The following is a 24,200-nucleotide window of genomic DNA, read 5'->3' as shown; positions in this document are numbered from 1 at the left end:
GGATTTTGCTTTATACATAGGTCATTCTCTGGCTGCTGCCTTTCTGTGCAATTTGAATAGCTGTGGATAAACTTTTGACTTTCTGAGGCCTTCCTTCTTCACAGCATAGTTGCACTAAATTAACCTTTTTCTTCATCTGTCACAAAGGGTGGCATAGTTAGTGATCAGTTGCTATGGTAAATATGTCCAAATTGTGAAGGGGATTTTCTACATGACTTGTGTTCCTAGCTGTGTAATTTGTATGCTGATAATAATAATGTATTACAGGGCAAGGATGAAAAATTTGCTCTCTCCTGAAAGCACTCTTTCTTTCACACAAGAAACAAAAAAATACAGCTCTTTTCAGCCTGTATTCTGTGTGTCAGTTAGCAAACAGACTTCCTACAGCATCAATTTGATTTTCAGAACAGCGCCTCAGCACACATCCTACCTGATCTTGTGTGAGCGGTTCCTTAAGTGTTCAGCTGAAATTGTCAAAACTACCTCATATATTTACATAATTAGGGACAATTTATTGGGTAAAAATTGTGATGTTTGAATCAGTTTTTTTTCCTCTACCCAGCCCTGTCCATACCTCCTTGTCTGTTGTTCTTTTCAGTTTTGAAAGAATATGGGTTAACTCAATTTTGGTTTATGCCAAAGGAGAAATAATGAATAAAACTGTGTTATGTTAATTGTTTGTCCCTGAAGAGCAATAATTGAGGCAGTTGCATTTCAGACGGTTCATTACAATTAAAAGTGTATGTAGCTGGGGTGGCCTGATGAGAGTGGCAGTGATATTTGAACACCTACCCACCAGCTCTAGGTGGCTGCTGATTCAGTTTGAAAATGAGTTAGAAGAGACGCATCACCTGGCAGCTGGTTTTGTCCTAAATATCAGTCATACACAGTTAACTATTGGTTATCTATTGATAATCACTCAATCTATTAAGAAAGTTGTGCTACTGCATCAGCGGTTTTACAGTCTGTAGTTTGATCTTCCCACTTTCAAAGTAGACTCAATCTTTCATACAGCAGAAGTCTTTGTTACAATTTGCACCATGCAGAGAACTATTTTATATGTTTAATGTGATGCCACTGTTTTGCATGCTTTGCAGGTTTTGCTGATCTTTGCAAAAGAAGACAACCAAAGTGATGGTTTCTGGTGGGCTTGTGACAGAGCTGGATACAGGTGCAATATTGCCCGGACCCCAGAGTCAGCACTTGAATGTTTCCTTGATAAGCACCAGGAAATAATTGTTATAGATCACAGGAACTCCAGATATTTTGATGCGGAAGATATCTGCAGGTAACCTAAAGAACCTTATGCTTCTTTTGAACTTCAGAATATATTGTACAAAAGCAAACCTCCTAATTAAAAAAAAAAAAACAACCCAACAACAACAAGCAACCAAAAAATGAACCACCAAAACTATAGTAAAATGGAAGTTCGGGGATTGAGGCCAGGAGGTTTGCCTACATCTGCAAAGGGAGAACAATATGAAGAATACACTTTTGGTGAAGCTGAATCATAGAATTGTCTCTTTAGGTCATGGGCTTCTACCAGAGCATAAGCCAGAGCTGTTGTGAAACTATTCCCTGCTGTCTGTGCCTGCTTCTTTCCTGGGTTACTGCTGCAGCCAAGTCTGAAGGTGCAGGGCTTCAAAGGAATGTGTGTGCTTGTCCACTGGGTCAGGCACTGACAGCTCTTCACAGAAGTTCACATCACTCTTCTGGTTCTGTCTTAGCATCTTTAAGGTTGCAAGCACTTAGTGTTGGGACTTTTTGCTAAAATACAGTGTTTCAGCTGAAGCATACATTTTGTACCATACACCATGCTGTGCTTCTCAGTCCATCATGAGCTGGAATTTGCCACGTTTATGACAACGAGCATTTTAAAGCCTAAATACTTGTGCTGATGGAAGTTCTTCTAAAAGACCGAACAAATAAATAAATAAAGACTGTTTATTCAGGACAGTGTGACATGATTGAAAAAAGTTACCTTTAGCTAGTAAAAGGTGAACAGAGTGTTCTTTTGATAGTTGGTCATGTTTTTTTCAGTTTCTCAATAATATGTAAAGTGGTAAAATTTTGTTTATTCAGCATTTCATAAATTATAGTTGATCATATACATTTGCTATACCCTTTGTTCTTAATTGTGTGCCCCAAAAGCACTTCCCACACTCTAAAGAAAATTTTACAATATCTAGTAGGACGATGGTAAATATGGGAGAAGGTAGTGGAGATTCTTGTTTAAATTAGCAAATGGGTATTGAAAATGCATTGTATAGACTGACCTTTCTCAATCCATGCATTCGGGGCAGTCTGCTGCAAATAAGCTAACAGGGCAAACTTTTGCTAGGTTATAAGAGTGGATTTGAAGAGCTGCTGTTCATGCCCTGTGTTTTTGGAGCTCTTGCTTCTTCACTGTGTTGAGCAAAATCTGAGGAATCTGGTAGCAAAATGGAAATGGATTTTCTAACTGGGGATAGGTAGGTTTTGGCAGTGTGATATCCTATTTCCTAGCCTCAATGGTGTCTTTCAGTCCTTGTTTTCATTTATATTTTCTCTGAAGATACTCAGAGTAACATTGAGAAAGCATGTGGTGTAATTGAGAAATTTTTTTTCCTCAGGTCTATTCGTGCCACAAAACCATCAGAGCACACTGTAATACTTGCTGTGGTTCCACGAGCGTAAGTATTACTGTTTTGTGAAACATTTTTATTTTATTTTATAAGAATGTTATGTATAATAGTTATCTAAAACCAGAAAGTTTCTTACTAGCAAACCTTACAGAGTAAGTTTAATATTACTTTATCTGAAAGGGGTTAGTCATGTGTTATGTGGCCTGTTTAAGTATTTGATAACTTTCCATTTATGTAGGCTAGTACTATCCCTATCACCTTCAGAGGATCATAATGTAATGGCTTGTATACTAAAAAAAAAATAGAAAGCTATGTGTTGGTTTCTAAAAGAAAAAAATAGAAAGCTATCTATTACTTTCTAAATGAAATAACTAGATCAAATAACACACTGTGGTTATTAGGGAACTGGGTAATGGAGTAAACTTCAATCCTGTTGGTACTAAACTCACCAGAATGTTGCCCTGAAATCCTTATTCAGTAACTCATGCCACATGTATTGAGGTAAAACTCTTATTGTCTTAAATACATTTTTATCAAATACCTTCAAAAAAGAGACCTTTCTTGTCTTTGTTAAAACTCCTGCACACTACTGAATCCACTCCAATTTTATTAATATCCTAGCTGAATTAAAATATTAGGAAATAAATCAGCAGGAGAAGAACTATTCCTGCCAAGATTAGAAAATAGACTGTTTGCTGCTGAGCAAGACTTTACAACTTGCTTCACCTTTTACTTAATAACAATTTTTTAGATTCTTTCTCATAGAATTCCACAGGATGTCTTTTATACTCTTCATGCTTTCATTTTGGAATGCCCTTGTGTGTCTGTGAAGAGACACAGGACTTCTGTAGAGTATCTGTCAGGTTTGCTGTAGGAATAACTATGAGGATGCAGTAATAGCTGCAAATACCTATAAAGAAAACTATAGTATCAACTTCTGTACTAGTATAATTTTATGTATATATTTTTTGCAAGAGTGTTCTCACTGCATTCATTATGTTTAGGTAACTATGTCAAATTGGTACCACCTAATTCTTAAATGTTGTGTGACCATACAACACACCAATTTTGTTTAATATCTTTATCAGTGATCTGGACAAGGGGATCGAGTGTACCCTCAGTGAGTTTGCAGATGACACAAAGTTGGGAGGGAGGGTTGATCTGCTTGAAGGTAGGAAAGCTCTACAGAGGGATCTGGACAGGCTGGACCGATGGGCCGAGGCCAGTTGTATGAGGTTCAACAAGGCCAAGTGCCGGGTCCTGCCCTTGGGTCACAACAACCCCATGCAGCGCTACAGGCTTGGGGAAGAGTGGTTGGAAAGCTGCCTGGTGGAAAAAGACCTGGGGGTGTTGGTTGACACCCAGCTGAATATGAGCCGACAGTGAGCCCAGGTGGCCAAAAAGAACAATAGCATCCTGGCCTGTATCAGAAATAGTGTGGCCAGCAGGAGCAGGGAGGTGATCGTCCCCCTGTACTGGGCACTGGTGAGGCCGCACCTCGAGTCCTGTGTTCAGTTTTGGGCCCCTCACTACAGGAAACACACCGAGGTGCTGGAGTGTGTCCAGAGAAGGGCAGCCAAGTTGGTGAGGGGCCTGGAGCACAAGTCTTGTGAGGCGTGGCTGAGGGAACTGGAGTGGTTTGGAGAAAAGGAGACTGAGGGAAGACCTTATTGCTCTCTACAACTGCCTGAAAGGAGGCAGAAGCAAGGTGGGTGCTGGTCTCTTCTCCCAAGTAACAAGCAGTAGGATGAGAGGAAATGGCCTCAAGTTGTGGCAGAGGAGGTTCAGATTGGCTATTAGGAAAAAATTTCTTCACTGAAAGGGTTGTCAAGCACTGGAACAGACTGCCCAGGGAATTGGTTGTGTCACCGTCCCTGGAGGTATTTAAAAGATGTGTAGATGTGGCGCTTAGGGACATGGTTTAGCAGTAGACTTGGCAGTGTTAGGTTAATGGTTGGACTTGATGATCTTAAGGGTCTTTTCCAGCCTAAACGATTCTATGATTCTATGATTTTGTTTTGTAGATCTGCTGACCAAGAAGAGACTTCTGTTCTTCCCCTTCTTAATGCAGGCTTTGATAGGGTATGTATAAATTACATATTTAATATAGTAACCATGATTGCTTCGTAAATCACAGCCACTTCTACTTCCTCAAATTGAAAACTATACATTTGCTTCTGTCAAAAATTTGTTGATGAAAAACCAGTGGCAGTTGGTTGGGTATTCTTTTCTTTTCAACAGTGTATCCAAGAAGCATATGAAGTAAGAGAATCTGTGATCTAGCTAATCCTTCCAGCATAAGCAGGAATACTGAGATTAACTTCTTGCCATCTGGGTGGGTGGTGGGTGAGTGGGTTTTGTTTATGACTGCATTTAGAAAATTATTATGGGGGACCCTGATTAATGTATGCTGCATATTGCAGCGTGCTAACTAGTCACCCAGCCATCTCTGTGTGTCTCAGACTGGTGGGATTCCTCTTCTAAAGGCACTACAAGCCTAGTCCATCTCCTCCTGATGTGAAGAAGGTTTTTTTTTTTCCCATGAGGTCTGTTGTGTTGGCTTGCACCTGTTCTTCTCAAGACAGCATTAGAGGCTCTCCTGTACAGGCAGCAGAAGGGAAGAGAACTGTTCATACTGTTTCTCAAAATAGCTTTGTAGGAGAGAGCAGAAATGCAGGAGTTCTCAGCTCTGAAAATCTAGGTTCAGTTACTTACCCTCTTCCAGCCTTTGTGTGAGTAGGTTTGGATGGATATTAATGTTACGTTAATGTAATATAAATCAGCTGTAATACTGAAGTTAGCTGTTCAAAAGGAAGGTTTGTATTGAAGAGGTAGAAGAACATCAGTGGACACTGTAGTTAGGGAAAATGAACTAAATGTAGTTAGGACAATTAACTGTAGGAAGGAAAACCAGAGAAGGAAGGGAGTTAACCCAGGCAGAATCTCATGCTAATATGCTCATACTGAGTCTAGTGTCTGAGCTAGCTCATATTTAGCCTGAGTTTCTTTACAAAGCAGAACATGCACCAGAGTAATCATTTGCAGATCACCTCCAAAAAGAGGTAATAGATCTTGCCTCTCCGGCAAGTGTACTGTGGGAGCAAAAGCATTAAAGGCAAACGCATTTCTGAAGCACTTAGATGCTCCAAAAATTGGAAAAGTTGAGACTAAAAGAAAGGTCAGCCCAAGAATGCCAGTGCTTTCTTAGTGTAGTTTTCTCCATATCTCTCTCTCTCTCCCAAAAAAAAGTTTAATATTTTTTCAAAGAAATCTTTATTTCTTCTCAAGTCTGGTGTTTCATTTAAAAACAATGCAGGGCAATATGTTTTGTGGGGTAATTATAACTGTAGGTGTAGTACCGAGTAGAGACAGAGGAGACACTGTGCAGCTCTGAGACACGTTTCAGTGGCACACTGTCTGCCTAGGAAAGTAAAATCTCTTTGCACCTACCTGACAGCTGTTTTAACCATTCCCTCTAGCTGTCCCAAATTTATTAGAGAGCTTTCATGATATAATAATACCCTACTGGAATTATTTTCAAGCCTTTAAAACACATCTGATGTCAAAGATCCTTTTTTCACAGTGGGGTGGACATAGGAATTACTTCTGCTTGGATGGGGTCAGTAGGGACTAAATCCATTAACAGAAAAAAACCACACACACACAAAGATTTCAAAATACCCTTCTTCAAACAGAGAGACAATATTTGCAGGGAATCTCTTCCTCAGCAGCAAAATGAAGTTTATTTTTGGAAAATCATATCTGTTCAAATTATAAGTTTCTCTTCACTGTTTTTATTTTTACAGCTCAGTCTTTCTGGTAGCTTTATTTTGCATTATCACTATTCATTGTATCAGCATTTGTCCTATTTTTGCTCATCATCTTCCTCCTCTTCCCTTGGCAAAACACTGAATGCAATCACTCTGTCTGGTGATGGCTGTCTTCTAAATGCATCTCTAACTTGATTAGTAAAGAGTCTGAGCTTCTAGCCAATTCATCTGTTACCTTTTTGTAGAGTTTTGTAGACAAACCCAGACTTTTTACATCAGGTTTGGATCTAAAGATTCCAAAGGACTCCTTTAATCCTTTTGGGGGGCCATACTCTTGCAAATAACCATAAATTTTTTTTGTGCAGTGAATAGCTGATTATTCTGCTTTAAAATATTCTATTGCCTTCATGTGTATTTATGTTAGAGTAATATCTTTCTAAGTTTATGTGTGCCTATACTATATATTGTAAGTAGTCCTAAAGAAATCACTTTTCGTTTCTTCTAATGAAATCAGTGCTGACTGATCACTATCCACATCTGGATCACTATGATCACTAAAAGATCTTATGAACAGAGAGATTTCAGGACTCTTTTCTGTTAATTCTATACATCCCTTTGGCATTTTTCTTTATGCTGAGTTATTTCTGTTTTTTCTTCCTCCTTCTCAAAAAAGTCTGTTTTATTATATCTTCTGATTTTTTCCCCTGTATCATTAACAGCTTTTGTATTTGTGTATTAATGGTGTTGTTAATGCAGTACATTTATTATGCTGACTTTTTTTTTCCCCCTCAGCCTCGTGAATCTAATAGTGATGGCCTACTTAGGATGGACTAATTTAAATAAATGATTTGGCTTCCTGACTGATTTTTAACTATGATTTAAATTAGACAACAGGGGACCTTAATGTTTGCAGTTACTCAATTACAATCTTGTCTTGCTTTTGAATTTTACTTCTTTTCCTAAACAAATGTTGATTCTCATTGACCGGTTACTATTAAAACTTTCTGGTTTACAGCAAAATAAATCTTTAATATTAAACCTAGTAATTCTTGTTAAGCAAGAAGACTGATGCATTCCTACTAGCTGATGACTCTTGTGGCTTGTGTCAAGTTCTGTACAGGACGACAGTGGGATCCAATTACAAAGAAGTAAAATGTAATTTAAGAATATATGTTAGTTAAATCAAAATGTACTGTATAACTACTAAACTTTTTTAAAAGAAAGTATTGCTGTCTGCCTTCTAATATTTGAGAGATAATAGATCTTTATCTTCTTGTGCCTCATTTAGATGTACAGATTAGAAAAAGGAAATGTTTCCTGCTTTTTTCAGGTCCCAGTTGATTTCTCAGCTCTCAGTGGGCCAGTGAATGAATGGCATTAGTACTATAAACTTAAATAAAGATATTCTGTGCATCTGCAGAAGACTATACAACAGTTAAGAGCAGGGTTAGCCCTTCAACAAGCTGCAATTCTTGGTTCTTAGCCAAAGATTTGTGCTGAGATAGTAGTTGATTTTTGTCAATAAGCAGTAGTGGTTAAATTTTGTCAGTAAACAGCACTACTTTAAAATTCAGTTTATAAAGAGCTTTAGTATGTTCTAGTAAGTTCAGTTTGTAAAATAGGTTGCCATCATTGCTAAATTGTATATTACTGATAGATTTGGTTTTATATTGTTTTAAATTTACCACAAGCATATTTGAATATTTAAAAGAGCACCCTAAAACTGAAAACCTAAATCTACAGTGCTGTAGAAGACAAGTTTGTCTGCAGACAGTTTGTTATGCAAAAACACAACATCACTTGCACCTTTGCTTCTGCCAACTTGATATTGTGTCTTCTGGTTTTCCATGCATTCACTTAGTGTGTGAAATAGGAGTTACAGAAATATTTTAAGATTTTAACATTAAGGAGTGGAGCAGACCCATGTCAACAGTTATTTTTAATTTTACTTTTTTACATTTTGCTGGCAATTTAGGATTAAGCCATTGGTCCCCAAAACACAATTTTTCATGCAGTGGAGAGGTGTAGATTTCTTAAAAGCCGTTCTTTGTTCCTTGGAGGTTTGAGTGCTGCCTCTGACTCTGCATGTGGCTGTGCTGTGAGAACTAATGACAACACAGGGTGTTTTCTGTAAAAACTAGAGTCAGTGCATGTATTTCTAAAGGAGTGGTTTAGCTCTTCATAGCAGAAGTTTACTAATGAGTAGTAAACTTTAACTGAAGTCAGAGAATCTACTTCTTTTGTATCAACATAAAGTTTCTGATTTCAGCAGGACCAAGCACAAGACCTTTCAGCTTACTACCTTTGCCTAAAAAAGAGAGGACATTCTCTCTCATCTGGAGTATATAATAGTTTGGTTTCTGCACTTCTGAATTCACAGTGACAGCTCAGTGAGATTACTTGTGGAGCAAAGTTAATTCACCTTCTGAGCTTCAGCTGCAATATTTGCTTGAAAACAAATGAAATGCCAAATATAATTAATTATATTTTTTTCTTTTTTTAGCATGAATGTTTTATGTCTCTATGGTATTCCATTTCTATTCCGAATTAATGACAGATGTTCGAAATGAAACATCAAGACAATACTTCATGGTTTTGTGTGAGACTGTGTTTGGGTTTTTTTAGATTATCTGTTTCTAACTGGGTTGCTAAAACCAAATGGGAAAATTCACAGTTGAGGTTTTAGCATATTTTCATACTTGCTTTGTATTTAGATAGCCATGTTTTCTTAAGAACTAGAAAATCATTCCTGGGGAAAAGATGATTACTGAACACAAAAGGTACCACTACAGCTTTTTATTTCTACAGAATTACAGGATGGTTGAGGTTGGAAGGGACCACTGGAGGTCATCTTGCCCAACCTCCCTGCTCAAGCTGGGCCACCTAGAGCAGGTTGCCCAGGAGCATGCCCACACAACTTTTGAAGATCTCCAAGGATGGAGACTCCACAACCCCTCTGTGCAACCTATGCCAGTGATCAGCCACCCTCACAGTAAAAGAAGTGTTTCCTGATGTTCAGAGGGAACCTCCTGTGCTTCCATTTGTGCCCATTGCCTCTGGGCCTGTCACTGGGCACCACTGGAAAGAGGCTGGCTCTGTCTTCTTACACTCTCTCTTCAGATATTTATATACCTTGATGAGATCCCCTCTTGAGCCTTCTCTTCTCCAGGCTGAGCAGTCCCAGCTCTCTCAGCCTTTCCTCACAGGAAGGATGCTTAATCACCTTCATGGCCCTTTGCTGGACTCATGCCAGCTCTCTTTATAAGGTTAGAGTTTTAGGTGCAGGAACAGAAATAACAGTTTAAAACCATTCCAATCTATTTCATGCACTCTTGATTTGTCTTCCAGCAATTCATGGAGAATAGCAGCATAACTGCTTGTTACAATGAACTGGTTCAAATAGAACATGGGGAAGTGCGATCTCAGTTCAAATTACGGTATGTAGAAGTGTAAGAAACTGCAAACAACAACCACTTCGTCTACATAATTGTATCAGGTTACTTTCTGCTTCTTCCCAGCTACGCATATATGTGCTTTGCATCTGTATGTTAACTAATATACTATACCCTTATTTCCTTCTTCTGTTGTTTTGTAAAGGAGAAATTTAAGTGCCTTAGTCTGGTACCCTCAGAAAGCTTGGTCTGTCTATGTTTCGTTCACTGGTGGTTTAAATGACTGCTTTCCTTAAAGCAAAATGCAGTACATGTCCTTTATTCTGATGCTTGCTTGTTTCCCATGTCTTGAAGTGCCCATATTGAATTTGGCAATGTTATAGCAGCCATTACTACCAGCATTACAGTCAGGGTAAGATCCCTTAGCAGAAATATTGCAGAACGATGACTTCAGCTGCAAATTTACATGATGGTAAAACTTCATGAAGTCATTCTTGATCTCATGCGTGTGAGATTTCATATTTGATAGCTTGAGCTGAACACAATCTTGATCCAGCTCTTCATACCCTGAGTTTTTTCTCTTGCTTGGGCAAGACTTGGCGGACCACGAGCACAGTTTTTTATCTTGGTGAGAAATTAAATTACTTTCATTCCCTTATCGCTTTTTCTTTAATGTGACTAATTTTGTATTTAATACAGGTGCTTATACATGCATGTAAATATGTTTGCAATACAACTATATGGAAAAAAAGCACTTGAAGTTGAGTGTCATGCAGAGAAATTGTAGTTCCCTGGGTGTCATAAATTAATTCCAGTTCCATCTACAGAAAATACTATCACTTCTTTGCAGGTTTCAGTGTCTCTGTTTAAGAAGTAGATTTTTCTAAGGTTTTCTTTGCAAACTGATTGCAAAGTAACTTCATGTTCAAGTGACTATGTGTTTGTGCATGCAGAATGCAACCACAGTAAAATTTCCAGAGAAAAAAAAATAGAATTTGGGCTCGCACAATTTTTAATAGGTGTTTTGCAAAACTCAGCAGGAAAATAAAGCAGCTATGAAATTTTAGAAGTTAATTAGGCGTTACGGTAGTTCTGACTTGGTTTGTTGTTCAGTTGTAAATGTAACATGACATGAGTGACTTCTGAATTAAGTCAGCATATATCAGAAACATCAGTGTTATATAGAAAGATTAAACTGTCATTCATACACACAATGCTTGCAGCTTACGTTTCATTTCAAGAACTAAATGCAAGTATAGTTTGAACACCTCTACATGAGTAGTATCAATTATGAATGCAGATAATTAAAACTCCAACACAGGGAGCATGATTCATATTGGCTACCACATTTTTCTGCAACTTTATTTATAGCCATCACCAAAAAAATCTTAGAATTCATTAAAATTGGAAGGAAACAATGTCAGTCCCCAGCAGCACTTCATCTACTGACAGTTCTTTTATCCCTATTGTTTATGGAAAAAGCAGTATACCACCCACTTGTAATTCTGCTTGCTTTTGCTCTCTTGAATGCAGTTACATAAACTGTGAGCCTACTTCCTTTTAATTTATGTAAATAATAACGTTATCTAAAATTTATCCTGTGTTATCATGTCTTTTGTACATTGATAATATACATTATATATATTTATGTGTGTATATATATTCATATCACCTCTGAACATGACTGTTTTGGGAACTCTTGGCAGCATTGCAAAATACTATGAAAAAAAAAGGTGGTATTTTGGGGTTTTCTATCGCCATTGCCAGGTGCAGTCCCAGAATATCTAAGTAGTTTAAAGAGTTTAATAGATGCAGGCCCAAGATAGTTACATAATTAAATACCCCTTGCCATGTAATAAACGCACCTAGTGCTTATAAGCAACATTTGTACTAACATCTGGGCGCATGAAGTAGCCTTTTAAAAGATAAACTTTCTGAAGAGGCATATTTGTAACTTGGAGAAGCTGATGTCTTGCAACAGAGGATTTCCCCCTACCTTTGCCTGATTAGGCAGGTACTCTAAATGAATTTTCCATTAAAAACTGAACAGAACTAGTGTTTGGTAATGTTCTTTGGTTATAATTTGTTTTCATCATGTGGTTTAATTAAGTGGGGAAAAAAGTGTTGCACTGTATGTCTATCCCACTGGGTCTCTGATCTTTTTGCTGTCTCAGTAGGTCTTCTTTACAGCTTTGTAAAAGTGAAAGGGAAGAGAAAATATTTTCAGAAAGTTAGTCAATGGAATTAAAACCAGGATATTTCAGGTGTTCAGATACAAGAGAAACATGGAGAAAAAGTAAGACCAGCCCAAGAAAGCAGTATATAAGGTCATGTCAGTGGTCAGAAGTGTCTTTCCATTCCAAGCGGGGACTCCGCTCCTCCATGTACCTGCTTCTGGTTTGAAGCTTGGTTGGACATCTGTGGGAGGTGTGTATTAATCAAAAAGGATATGGGCCATTTAAGCTTGTAATCTTGCTGGCTTGGTTGCCAGATCAAATGAAAATACTAAGGTTTGAATAGTGCAAACATAGCTGTGTGTTTTCTTGCAGAAAGTTTATGTAATGACATTTGTTAGCAGCTGGTGTACCAGACAGACATCTATCACTGAGATAAATTAGCTGTTTCACACAGCACAAAATCACACTTTGGAGCTGGCTTGGACTGCTAGAAAATCACTTGTAAAATTACATTGGAAGCTCCTTTTATTGTATGAGCTGAAATACTGCTTTCGTCTTCTGTACACAAGACTTTTCCCTACAAATCTTAATCCACTTGGCTGTGTGTCTATGTCTCTGTGTATATCTCTGGGTGTATCCTATTTGGTTTTGAGTTACTTCCATGATGAGCAGAACTAGCGATGTCCCGTACTTCTTAATTCTCTAGTCATCGATATTAATTCAAACCCCACTATGCAGACTAGGAGCAAGGTGTTCATTTTAGGTAATAACTGTATACAAGAATGTTCATGCATGGTGCATTTATGCTCCCTGCAATGAGAGGTACGTAGAGGATAACTAGTTTGTGTTTAGTCCAAATCAAAGATGAAGTACTGACATCTATCAAAGCAAGTATGCCTGAGTTGTTTCTTTTAGTATGTGCTCTCTCTATATATAATTTTTTTTTCTTTATAGTATTAGAAGCCTGCATTAATGTTAATCCCACCCTGTGTAAATCATAATTTAAGCAATTTAAACTTTGTAGCAAGAAGGTAAGGTTTTTGTTTTCCTGCATTAGTTCAAGGACAGCCCTGAAAAAAATGGGAAACAAAGATCATTTTGGCCCTTAATAAAGATTGGAGTGTATGGAAATCAAGTCACTGCATTATTACTTGGAATCAGGAAAATTGATATTTTTCTGACTAGGACTTTGAGAGGGCTTAAATTGTTTCCTTTAATTATGTCGTATTACAACTTCTTTCATAATGCCAATCTATTTGCTGTATTAAAAACTTTGTATATATCTGCTGTGGTGATTTTTGTGTTCCCTGTCTTTAATGATCACAAAACTTTCTATTCTGACGTAACAGCCATTTGTTATTTTTACTGCTAATTATTAGTTCCTGCTGTCTAGAGCATGTTTGGAGAAGGAAGTATACTATTAAGGTGCTACAATACCCATGAGCAATTTTACAATGTGATCTGCAGTAAAAACACGTTAACAGGGATGTCTGAAGCTGAATATCCTGAAAAAAGTAATAATGGAGATAATTACATAGTTTAGTCAAAACAACATGCTACTTTGTGATTCATCTACCGATAAGTACAATATAATAATGTATTTTTAGTGAGCAAAATGTTCTAACAATAAAACTAATGTGAATCATTTACTAATTTCAGGGCTTGTAATGCAGTCTTCACGGCATTAGACCATTGTCAGGAAGCTATAGAAATAACCAGTGAAGATCATGTCATTCAGGTAGGGGTGGGGAGGGGAAGTTAACTATTTTGTAGAACTTGGAGAGAGGAACTCCAAGGAGATCTTTGCTCAGTAGTTTCTGTTCTATTTCAGTATTTTAGTTTTCAGTGAAGTAATGTTGCTTTTGGTAAAACCAGCATGAAATCTGTAGCAGAACTATATAACTTGTACAGTAAAGAGGTTTGCTCTCTTTTTGTGCCTTCTGATAACAGTTTACATACCACCTTTGGGTTCAGCTTCTTACTTGAATAAAATGTTTCACCATTACATAGTATTTTTACATGAAAAACACTGAATGGTAGAGATGTGTGCTTATGGCTTTAGATGTATAACTTGTAACACTTTGACAGTTGTATGTGAGTAATTTTCCTTTAAGTATGTTCTTTTTCATGTTATCCTAAAGTACTTTTGTTTTGGCAGTATGTTAATCCAGCCTTTGAACGGATGATGGGGTATCACAAGGGAGAGCTTATTGGCAAGGAACTTACTGAACTACCAAAAAGTGATAAAAACTGTGCAGACCTTTTAGACACCATCAACACATTTATTAAAAGAGGAAAGGTAAGCAAATAAAATAAACTCTTGCAAAATTGCTTCAGATTTCTATTCTGCTTTATTTTTAATGCTCTGGGTTTAAGAACACAAGGTTTAGTTTTCATAAGCGCACATATAAGACCGGAATTCTGCTCCTCATATGTCTTAAGAGCACAACAGCCCATGCCTCAGACAAGTGACTACAGATTTCTTTAGCTTTGCTTTTAGGATCTGACTGAACTCCTCTACCGATCTGTTGGCTTCAGATCAATATAAGAACGTTTTCTGTGTTTCTGTTTTGCTTAGAGACCATGGAGCTTTTGTTAGTTGGAACATAACAATTTGTCCCTCAGACAGGCTCTCAGATGGCTGCATCATCCAACCAAAAGGTTTAACTGTTCTTGTGATAACTGCAGAGCCTTTTTGACTGCATGCTTTAAGCACCAAAATATATCAGCACCTGGTGGGATTTGTTTTTCTAACTATAGTTGGAATATCTGCATGTGAACTCCTGTCATGGTGGTGACAGGCCATAAAAGCGCTACATGTTCCTGGCGATGTGTTCCCCTAATACATGCAACAGTCTCTTATCCTATCTCCCGTGGGTCACAGAAGTACCTCTCACCCTTCCCTGGTCTCACGCTCTGCTTCATGAATTTTGGGGAAGGTTCTTGAACCTTTGAGTAATTTCCAGAAATTATCTGAGCTCTGAGGGTCACTGTCTGGAGTTGTTCGTGGGTTCACCTTGGTTCATTAGCAGTGCCTGCAGGTCACTTTTGCTTTGCTTCTCCTCATTTATATAGGCTGCCCAGCTGCTAGCACTGCATGGTCAAAGACCCTGTGTGTCTTCTGCATCCATCTGTCTTTGTCTGTGACAGAGACAGTGTCTTCCACCCATTTTCCAGCTTCGTCCTACCCTGCTGCCATGTAGTTCCCTCCTTAAAATCTCTCTTCTTTGAGGTGGTAAGGAAAGAGAAGCCTTCTGCTTTATCTTCCTTTCTTCTCCAATCCATACTGGAGGATATCTTTTATCTCTGCATCAGTGGACTGCTTAAGCAAGGTGCATATATGGCTCTTGGTTAGCCTGCAGTCCTCTCGATGCTTTCTTGTAGCAGTGGGGTCAGAGCAAAGTTTAGTGGCTGGTCAGAGAAATAGGCATTTGCATGGGAGAACAGGATAAAAGATGCCATGAAGAAATTATTTCTTCCTTTTGCTGATCTAGAGTGTCTCAGATATCCAAGGTCATGCAAAACCAGTCATGGAGTGAGAATAGGCTGTTGGTTACTTGAGGTTAGTTGAAGGACATCCTTAGGTCAAGGGCTTCTGAAATTTAGCATATATATGCTGCTTAATGACTGACAACTTCAAAGCTGAATGGTGCTCAGCACAGAGTTTTGTTCTGCTGCTCCCAAGGGAAATATTCTCTGGATGTGTTGCAGCCACCACTGCTTATGATGGTACCTAGCAAGAATGTTTTTAACCCCTCAAAGTAGATGATTCCTAAAGTTCTTTGTAAAAATTGTATACTCTCTCAAAAGCAAAATATATTTACACTCTCCTTACCTTTGCAAATGCCTGTTAAATGTGCTACTCCGTATTAATAGATTTTACACTATTTAAAAAAACACAACCATGAAATAATATGTAATTATTTACTACATAAGGACTATGTAATAATGAATGAATATTTGACTGCAAGCTATGTATTCTTAGATGCTGTCTCTGTTGTGTGTGTTTGTGTGTTTGCTTAGGAATGGCAAGGTGTTTACTACGCAAGAAGAAAATCAGGAGACAGTATCCAGCAGCATGTGAAGATAACACCTGTGATCGGTCAAGGAGGGTAACTAACTTGTCCAGAACATAATTACTTTCTGATTTTTAGGGCCTTCTCTCTGCTTTCCCCATCTGTAAGTTTGACATGAACCTCCATGTATTTAGTAGCAGGGTGTTGATGTAACTGCAGACTTCAAGCAATGTGGAAAGAATAAGCAAAGTTGAGAAGGTCATGTTCTTTGCTGATGTTTGTCCATTTTGGTCCAGTCATATGCTGGCTAAAAGAACTGTAAAGTCATTAATAGTGTCACTGTTACACCTGCAATTTGACATTTAGGTTCATGTTACCATGCATTTCTTTATGAAGTTATTCTACAGAATCCAAACTGTTACCTGCTCAGCTGGAAGGATTAGCAGCTGGGTGATACCCTTGTTTGTGTGCATGCTTGTATGTGCTTGCACCTTTGCAGTGTAGTATGGGCACGTTGCCAGATTCTGCTCCCAGATGTGCAGATGATTTCCTGCAGGAGCAAAAGGATCAGGTGTCCTGGAACAAAAACATAGCTGGAACGCTGAAGGAGAGCGTCGTCTGTTTGGCGTTGGGTTTGGTATCTTGTTTCCTGAGGGCATGGAGACCTCTGCTTTAGAAAACAGCGGTGTATCACTTTGCTTTTGTCTTTACCATTTGATATGGTAACAAGTTATTATTTCTGTTGCTAGGAAAATAAGACACGTTGTGTCCCTCAAAAGGCTGCATGATGCCAGTGAAAACAACAAACAGGTATCGTATGTCTTTCATGCCATAATTTTCATAGCTTTTAGTAAGCTGATATTTTTTGGTTTAGAAATTGGTATTTTTCCAAGAAGATGTGATCTGTATTGTCGATGAGATTCTCATTGATTGTTGGAACAAACAAGAAAACTTCAGCATTTGCACTGGCTAATCTCCTTTTGTAGGACTACTGAGCAGAGAAAGAAAGGCTTTAATTTTCTGGACTGTGGATGTGACAGTTAAGTCCATGATACTGTGGAGCAACACAGACCATACTCCAAAGGGAGTTCAGGGGCTTTTTTCTAGAGCTGCTCTTGCCAGTCTGATCTGGTATACTTATGTCTAATAGTGACTTATGGTGAGCTGTCACAAGGTTTGCCAATGTGAGGTACTTGAATGAACTGTAGCCTTCATGCAGGGCCTGAGACATTGCATGCACCTCAGAACACGTGTTGTGGAAGGGGGTAAATCCAAGCCATCACCCAAGTAAACCAGCAGTAGCAGTTGACCCCGGTCTCTGCATTCCAAACACATGGCCACCCGAGCAGGTCCTGCAACAAAGCTCTTTGCTGTCACCTGCTCCTGGTCCCCTCCCTTTGGAAGTGCCTGAAGCAAATGATCATATCCCATGCTTTGCCTCAAAAATACTCTAGTACATAGCCTGCAGAGTAACGAAGCTTGGACTTTTGTGAGCAAAGGAGTGAAATCTATCTTTAGCCTGTAGGGGTGAGATAGAAAATGGGAAGCATAGGAAGTAGCTGGCAACATTTTAGACTGGGGATGTGCTTGGGAAACATGGTATGTTTCCATGTTCTTTAGGGGACGGGGTAATGTGTCTTGTTTTACTTAATGTATTTAATTTATTTATTAAATAAATAAAATTTATTTACTTTATTTAATATTTAATTTAATTTAAATTTAACATTTAATTTTAATGTGCTTTTTTCCATGATGTGGGTAAAGACACTTTAAAAGGTATTCTAAAAGGTATTTAGAAGGTCACTACTATTTCTTGTTTCCACTTCTTCAGTATAACAATACAGAATATTAACACATTATTGGAAAACCTCTACTATTGGAAGAAATTCATAGCTGGTATTCTGTAAAATTTAACTGTTGAAACCATCCCCCTTGCAGAAGTGTTTTTGGGGGCGGGTAGTAACAGGTCAAGGGAGAAATCAGCACAACTTTTGGAAGAACTTTGAAGGATTATCACTGAAAAACAAGGCTCAAAATGTTCTAAACTGACCTCATCTTTGAACTAAAACATGGATTTTAATATCATTTACAGTAGCAGGATGTTTTGAACTGCTCGGGCTAGAGTTCAAGAGAGTTTTGTAACAGAAGCAGTGCTAAAGTTACATGTATTTCTTTTTAATTCATTATTTAAACCTCGTTATTGTTTCATTTATAGCTGCTTTTATGTTGATTTGAAAGTGATACACAATCTGACGTTTTTTCTATAATATACACACAACTGAAAGACTGGTACAGGGAAGTGCAGGTATGATACTTAGTGCAAGATAATGAGTACAAAACAATTACAAACCTGCAGCCATCTGTAAAAAGCAGCTGTAGGAATATGGATAAAAGTCCTTTTCTGTTTTTCTTTGCCCCGTTCATTGGGCTGTCTAAGCCAGTAAGCTTAAGAAACAGATTTTAGTTAGGGACTTGTGTCCAAGGCCACATTCATATTCTCTGTACTACTGTACACTGTTGGAAAGCATCAATTCACATTTTTTAGTATTGGTTCATGAGTGGTTATGGATAAATACAGCACTAGTGCGACACGCTATAGGTCTAGGGAGCTTTACGCATTTGATGAGCCCAGGGAATATGGCCTTCGAAGGGTTCTCCACAGACACAGAAATCTACCACAAAGGTTAAAGACCACAGCCTAACAGAAAGCACGGTCTGTGGAGATTTAAGGTCCGGGGGGAAAAAACAAGGTGCGTCCAACAGAACTAGGTAATCACCTTGTTCCACTTCTGTGGTGGAAATATCTCCTGCCTGTAGTAGAGCACTAGGTGCTCTGGCATTGCATGAAAAATTCAAACAGTGCCTTGGAATTTTGGGGGTTTGGGTGTGGTTTTGGTTTGAGGTTGGCTTTTTCATTGAAGATGGGCAGTGATGGTGACATATAGGAATATCTGTATTATATTCATAAGACTTTTTAGAGTTATTTTCGTAGCAATACTAATGTGATGGTATCAATCCTGATCAACATTTGGACACTGCAGTTTTCCTAAAATCCATGCCTGAATACTTGCAGCAGTAGAACTTTTCTTTACCATAAAAAAAAATTAGGTTTCTCTCCAAGCCACAGATGATTTTTATGGAAGGATAAAAGGAAATCAGACAAACTATTTATTCAGTTACAGAGCAGTAAAATCTGTCATGATTCAAATTTTGATGTCAATATCTAATGTTTCACTGTATCAACATAATTATAAATGGCTTGAACTCAGCATTCAGACACCGTATCCAGAGTTAGAAACTTCCTTACATTGTTATGCATTGTTTCAACTTAAAAAATGTAGATGTGTTCTTTGTCATTACCAGCTGCCTCCATAAGGGATACCACAGTATGATTAGAGATCACTGTGTAGGAACCTTCATGGATTTCTGTGCCAGATTTATCACACACAAAAATTAAGCATGTTAGATTTATGCACCAAAAAAAAAAAAAAACATTTAAGAGTGCATTAAGTATTCTTACAGTGAAGATTTATGAATGGGGGTTGACTTTCATGTGACTATTCCTGTGTACTGAAGCCTACCTAGGTAATGATTAATGCTACCTTTGTCAATTTGAGACCTGGCAGGATGGAGTCCAGTGTTTGCACATTCATAGATTTACAGCAGAGGTGGTGTTTCTCCTCTTAGGAATGTATTGGCCCAAGATTAACTGTGTAACTGCCCTCATAACTTACATCACATGGCTCTTTCAGGTCATGCCTGCAGAAGGGCTGAGAGGAGTATTCAGAATTGAAATGTGGTTTCTTTTATTTTTTCAGTAAAGCATTTAGAGGACTGTGACAATGTTTTCTGCCAGTGTGCAGTAGACAGAGCTATATCCATGGGCCTTGAGAGAAGCTCCAGTTTGGGACCAGAATGAGCAGTTCAGATGCTTTGTGTCACTGCACCATATCTGATGAGCTTCCTTGATCTTACTCTGTTTGAATGAGATTATTTCTCTGAGAGTTCCTGCATGATTACAAAAAAGGTGTTCCAGCTTTTAAAACTGGTTTGCTGGAGGAAGAGTTGTTCCTTACACTCCTTTGAACAAGATTTATATGGAGCATGAGTGCAGGATTCCCCCCTCCCCCCCCCCCTTTTTTTTACTTCTTCCTTTTCATCACAGAAAGCCACTCCTGAATTTTGGGGTTTTTTCCTTTCCATTCTCTTCTCTTTCCCTTTCGCTGTCTTCCCCTCCCCCCCTCAATAGCAAAAAAGAAAAAAAGATGCAAGGTGTGCAAGAATGATGGAAAAGAGAATTTGTATCATTCCTTTCCTTTCTTTCCTAAATAATCCCTGTGAGGACCCTGCAGTGTGCACTGTCACAAACTGATACAGATGCTAAGAGCACAAAAGTGCAACCTTGCTGTGCTCTCCTTTTAACTCACAGGTTGCAACCATGTATTTCATACTTCCATGCAATCTAGTGCTTTGCTATAGGCAGGTGATGGTTTTAGTCAGAGGGACCAATCACCATAGATTAGATGACAGTACTGGACTCCTAAATGTGATGTGTAATGAATTTGTCGAAGTGCAGTGTTAAGCACTGAAGTTTATTCATCTGAAGTAGAGGGTATGTGTATCTTCTCCAGTGACTACAGTAAAAAAAGTACTGCATTATTTTTATCCCTTTTCAATGTCTCTCTTAGCTATATGTAATACATCATGTACTAATTTTAGACGGAAGACTTGAGGAACTGAAAGTTCTACTCAGTTTTCCTATGAACAGCAAAATACTTTCTTGTAACCATGTAACAAAGGAACTGGGTGAAGTGATTAGCAGATACTAAACTGTCAGGTATTGGACAGACTGTGCTTTCGTTTCTGAGCAGGATGGAAAAGCAGAGGAGCATTTAACCTGTGTTATTGTAGACCAAGCAATAGCTGTAAACTTTAAGATGGTGGAAAAATCATATTTAAATTCTAAGAAAGTTTGAAATATCTATTGGTGGAGCTACCCAAGATGTTTCAGAAGCACAAATAATTAAGATCTTGTGTTTAACTTTTTTCCTTCATGAGAATGATTAAAAATTACTTGGAAATAAAGTTCTGATGGGTGACACCTACCTCTACCCTTCAGTTGCTGGAGACTTGTTTTTGTAACCGAGTTTTTTGAAGTCTGGTTTATCAGTGACCCGTGAAAGGATGCATGCACAATTAGATTAGATAGTACTAAGAAAATGGTTTTTAAATTACCATATAGAAGGCAAAAATGAACATTTTAGGATTTTTTTTTTTTCTTTTTGTGTTTTATTCCTGGAATCTTTCAGATTCATATGCAATTTGCACTTAAAACACTATCTAAAAATGAATGTCAGTTCTCTGGCAGACACAGGCATTAAGCAGGAACTTAATACCTAAAAGCACTATTGTATGTGTAATTTTCTGCATTGCATATCTGTTTACTTTCATATTATTTCTCTACATCTAATTACACCTAAAAAAGAGTCTTTGCCAAACACTTTTTAAATAACTGAACAGAAAATGCTGGATAAGGACAGTGTTGAATGTAGTCCTTTTAAAATCTTTTTCTATTCTTTTTCCTTACATATGTATCTTACTCTTGGTGCATCTTCGGCTCTACAAGAGTTACCATGATGAGAAGTACACAGGAGACAATTATCAGTCAGGTTAGAATACTTTCATTTACCTTTATATACCACTGTGCTTGAAGTCATGGCTGGATTCTTTGCTGGTATGAAATGTTGTCTCTTCCCTCTGTTGAGTCCGTGGTCAGAGCAGATGGCCAATGATAGATGCCAGCTGCTCTGATGTCGCACCACGAATTGGATTTGTAGCCATCATTAATAATTCAATCTCCTGTGCAGAGCTCCCACCGAGCATTCAGAGTTAAGATGCATTGCTCTTCGTTGTATTAAAACACCATGTCTGATCCTGAAGCTGGTGTGCCTCGGCACCCCTTTGTGTTTGAAATTAATGTGGAACTGCTCTGATTTTTGCCAGCAGATCTGCCCTAGCGTTTTCAAGTTCAGGACCTGTCAGCAGGCCACAGCACAGGGCTAAGACAGTTGTCTGTAGTGTCCAGGCTACAGCTAATCATGTCCTGTCAGGGCTGAGTTGTTGAAGCGTGGCTGCACAACCTTTGCCCTGTGTCTCAGGCAGGTTTGCTTACTTGCACACAGCACGTTCAAGCTCTCAGTAACTTCTGCAGATAGCTTTTGACTAAAAGTGTGGAATATAAGGGGATAATCTCTTCTTCCAATGCTGTGTAATATTTGGAGTAACAATTTTCCCTTAGGAAGGACGCACTAAAGGCCAATTTTAAACTTGTGATTCTAGTGATCTGAGCCAGATGCAGCACTGCTGTCCTATTCTGAGTGAACAGGTTCTTGTGCTCTGTTACCTTCTGGTACCTGAGGCTCTTCCCACTATGAAACACTGGACAACATTGCTGTACGATGTCAAGCAGCTTCTGATTTTCACATGGGAGGAGTATATAACATACCAAGAGCATGGGAAATGACTGCTTGACGTGCCCTACATTTTCTGCTCTCATTACCATTGCTGCCATCAGAACTGATCCACGGCGTGTTAAACTGCTTGCTTCTCTGACCCTGTAATAAACGCAGTTTTTTCTTTCTCACTGTTTTTTTCCTGCAAACAGGAAGGTGAGAACACACATGAATTAAGCTGAAGAACACTTCTTACTAGTTAACACGTTGTTACTAGTTCACTAATGTGTTTTACAGATTATGTGGGGCATTTAGGTTTGCTCATTATTGTGACAGATTTCGGCAAGACTGGGAAGCCACATCCCACGAAGCCATGTTGATGACAGTGGTGCAGTGAAAGCAGGCAACCTTAGAGTCACATGTATGTGATGTAGGTTCCATCTCTGTGGTCCATGGTTGTGGTCCAAGAATAAATTCCCAGAGCCATGGACGTATACCAGTATGTGACGAATGTAGAAAAATAATCCATGTGTACTGTGCTGTTTGCAATGGTGTAATTTGTAACAAATCTGGATGGGAAGACATTCCATTCAACAGGTGAAGGAAAATTTTTTATTTAGGCATTTAAATATTTTCAGCTGAAATTGTAGTGTGGCATAGTAGCTCTTAAGCACCTGTAACTCTCTAGGTGGCACTAGCAAAGTTTCCAGCTTGCTAGTTGGTATTTAACACAAGGAGAGTTGTCCTGTCAGCTACTGCCACTCGCAGCTATGTTTATGTGTAAATGTTTGATCCCATTGAAGTGCCTTATGTTAAACTCCTCCAAATGTTAATGCAGGAAAGGATTTTGAAAGACGAGTCCTATCAAACAAATAAATAAATAAAATAATTTAACATGCATTAGTTATCCCCCACTCTTAGGTGTCAACAGAGGAAAATGCTTTCAATTTCTCCAGTCTGGACTACAACAAAATAAGAAGACCCAAGTTGTCTTGTAAAGACAAGCTGTGGTAAAGAAAAGAATTAAGACAGAAACTGTATTTCAGTAGTTTTTAAGATGGATATATTTTTAATTCTGGAGAATTGTATATTAACATTTTATTTTTGCTAAGGACAGGCTGCATATACCCTGTATTGTAACACGGTTATGCAAATTGGTCCTTATGTTGGGAATATCAGTTTTATGATATTTCTGATTCTTCACATGGTGATTATCTCCTTGTGAAAGCTTGCTAGGGTCTCTGATCTTTGAGTGGAATTTCAGATACTCTGGGAATAGGTACTATAGAGACTCTTGCAAGAAGGTGGATAAACACACGGGTGCTGTTTTTAAACATAAGGCAGAGTGCAGACTGTAATGTTTTGGAGGGAAATGAAACTTTACCAGATTTTTTTTTTTCTTTTTTTGACGGTCTTTCCAGGCATTTTATCCAGCTTTTGCATTTGTCTGGATGTGACAATTTCTTTTGCTTTAGCAAATGGCAGTTTCAAGAATGACAGCTTGGTGCATGGTTAATTTTCACAACAACTGAATTGATTGTTTATAATAATTCTCAGTGTGTTGGATTCTTCTTAAACACGGGGTACAAAAAATTATTGCAATTAAAAGCAAAAGCTGCCTGAGTCTGAATTGTGCTTGGACTGGAAGAGTGTAGACTGAGATGGGATTTTTCTCACTTGGCTAAACTTCTAGGCAGTTAAACTCAGGCTTGTTCAGTGGTTGGTGGAGAGCAAAAGGGACTTGCAGGAGGGGTTCAACCTGCCTGCTT

At 38.3% G+C, this 24,200-nt stretch overlaps 1 protein-coding gene across 2 annotated transcripts in view; it reads left to right on the top strand.

Annotated features, from left to right (window-relative positions):
• PDE8B (phosphodiesterase 8B) overlaps nucleotides 1–24,200 on the top strand; it is a 79,030-nt gene that overhangs the window by 39,233 nt on the left and 15,597 nt on the right. For both annotated transcript variants that reach the window (XM_069776290.1, XM_069776289.1), the window contains exons 3-11: nucleotides 1,098–1,288; nucleotides 2,613–2,672; nucleotides 4,649–4,706; nucleotides 9,743–9,831; nucleotides 13,623–13,701; nucleotides 14,122–14,262; nucleotides 15,987–16,075; nucleotides 16,729–16,789; nucleotides 21,606–21,648. In XM_069776290.1, the coding sequence (XP_069632391.1) occupies nucleotides 1,098–1,288; nucleotides 2,613–2,672; nucleotides 4,649–4,706; nucleotides 9,743–9,831; nucleotides 13,623–13,701; nucleotides 14,122–14,262; nucleotides 15,987–16,075; nucleotides 16,729–16,789; nucleotides 21,606–21,648 (811 nt within the window). The remainder of the gene's footprint in view (nucleotides 1–1,097; nucleotides 1,289–2,612; nucleotides 2,673–4,648; nucleotides 4,707–9,742; nucleotides 9,832–13,622; nucleotides 13,702–14,121; nucleotides 14,263–15,986; nucleotides 16,076–16,728; nucleotides 16,790–21,605; nucleotides 21,649–24,200) is intronic.

This window comes from Haliaeetus albicilla, chromosome Z (assembly GCF_947461875.1).
Source record: "Haliaeetus albicilla chromosome Z, bHalAlb1.1, whole genome shotgun sequence".
NCBI lineage: Eukaryota > Metazoa > Chordata > Aves > Accipitriformes > Accipitridae > Haliaeetus > Haliaeetus albicilla.
This window is presented reverse-complemented; position numbering and strand designations above follow the sequence as displayed.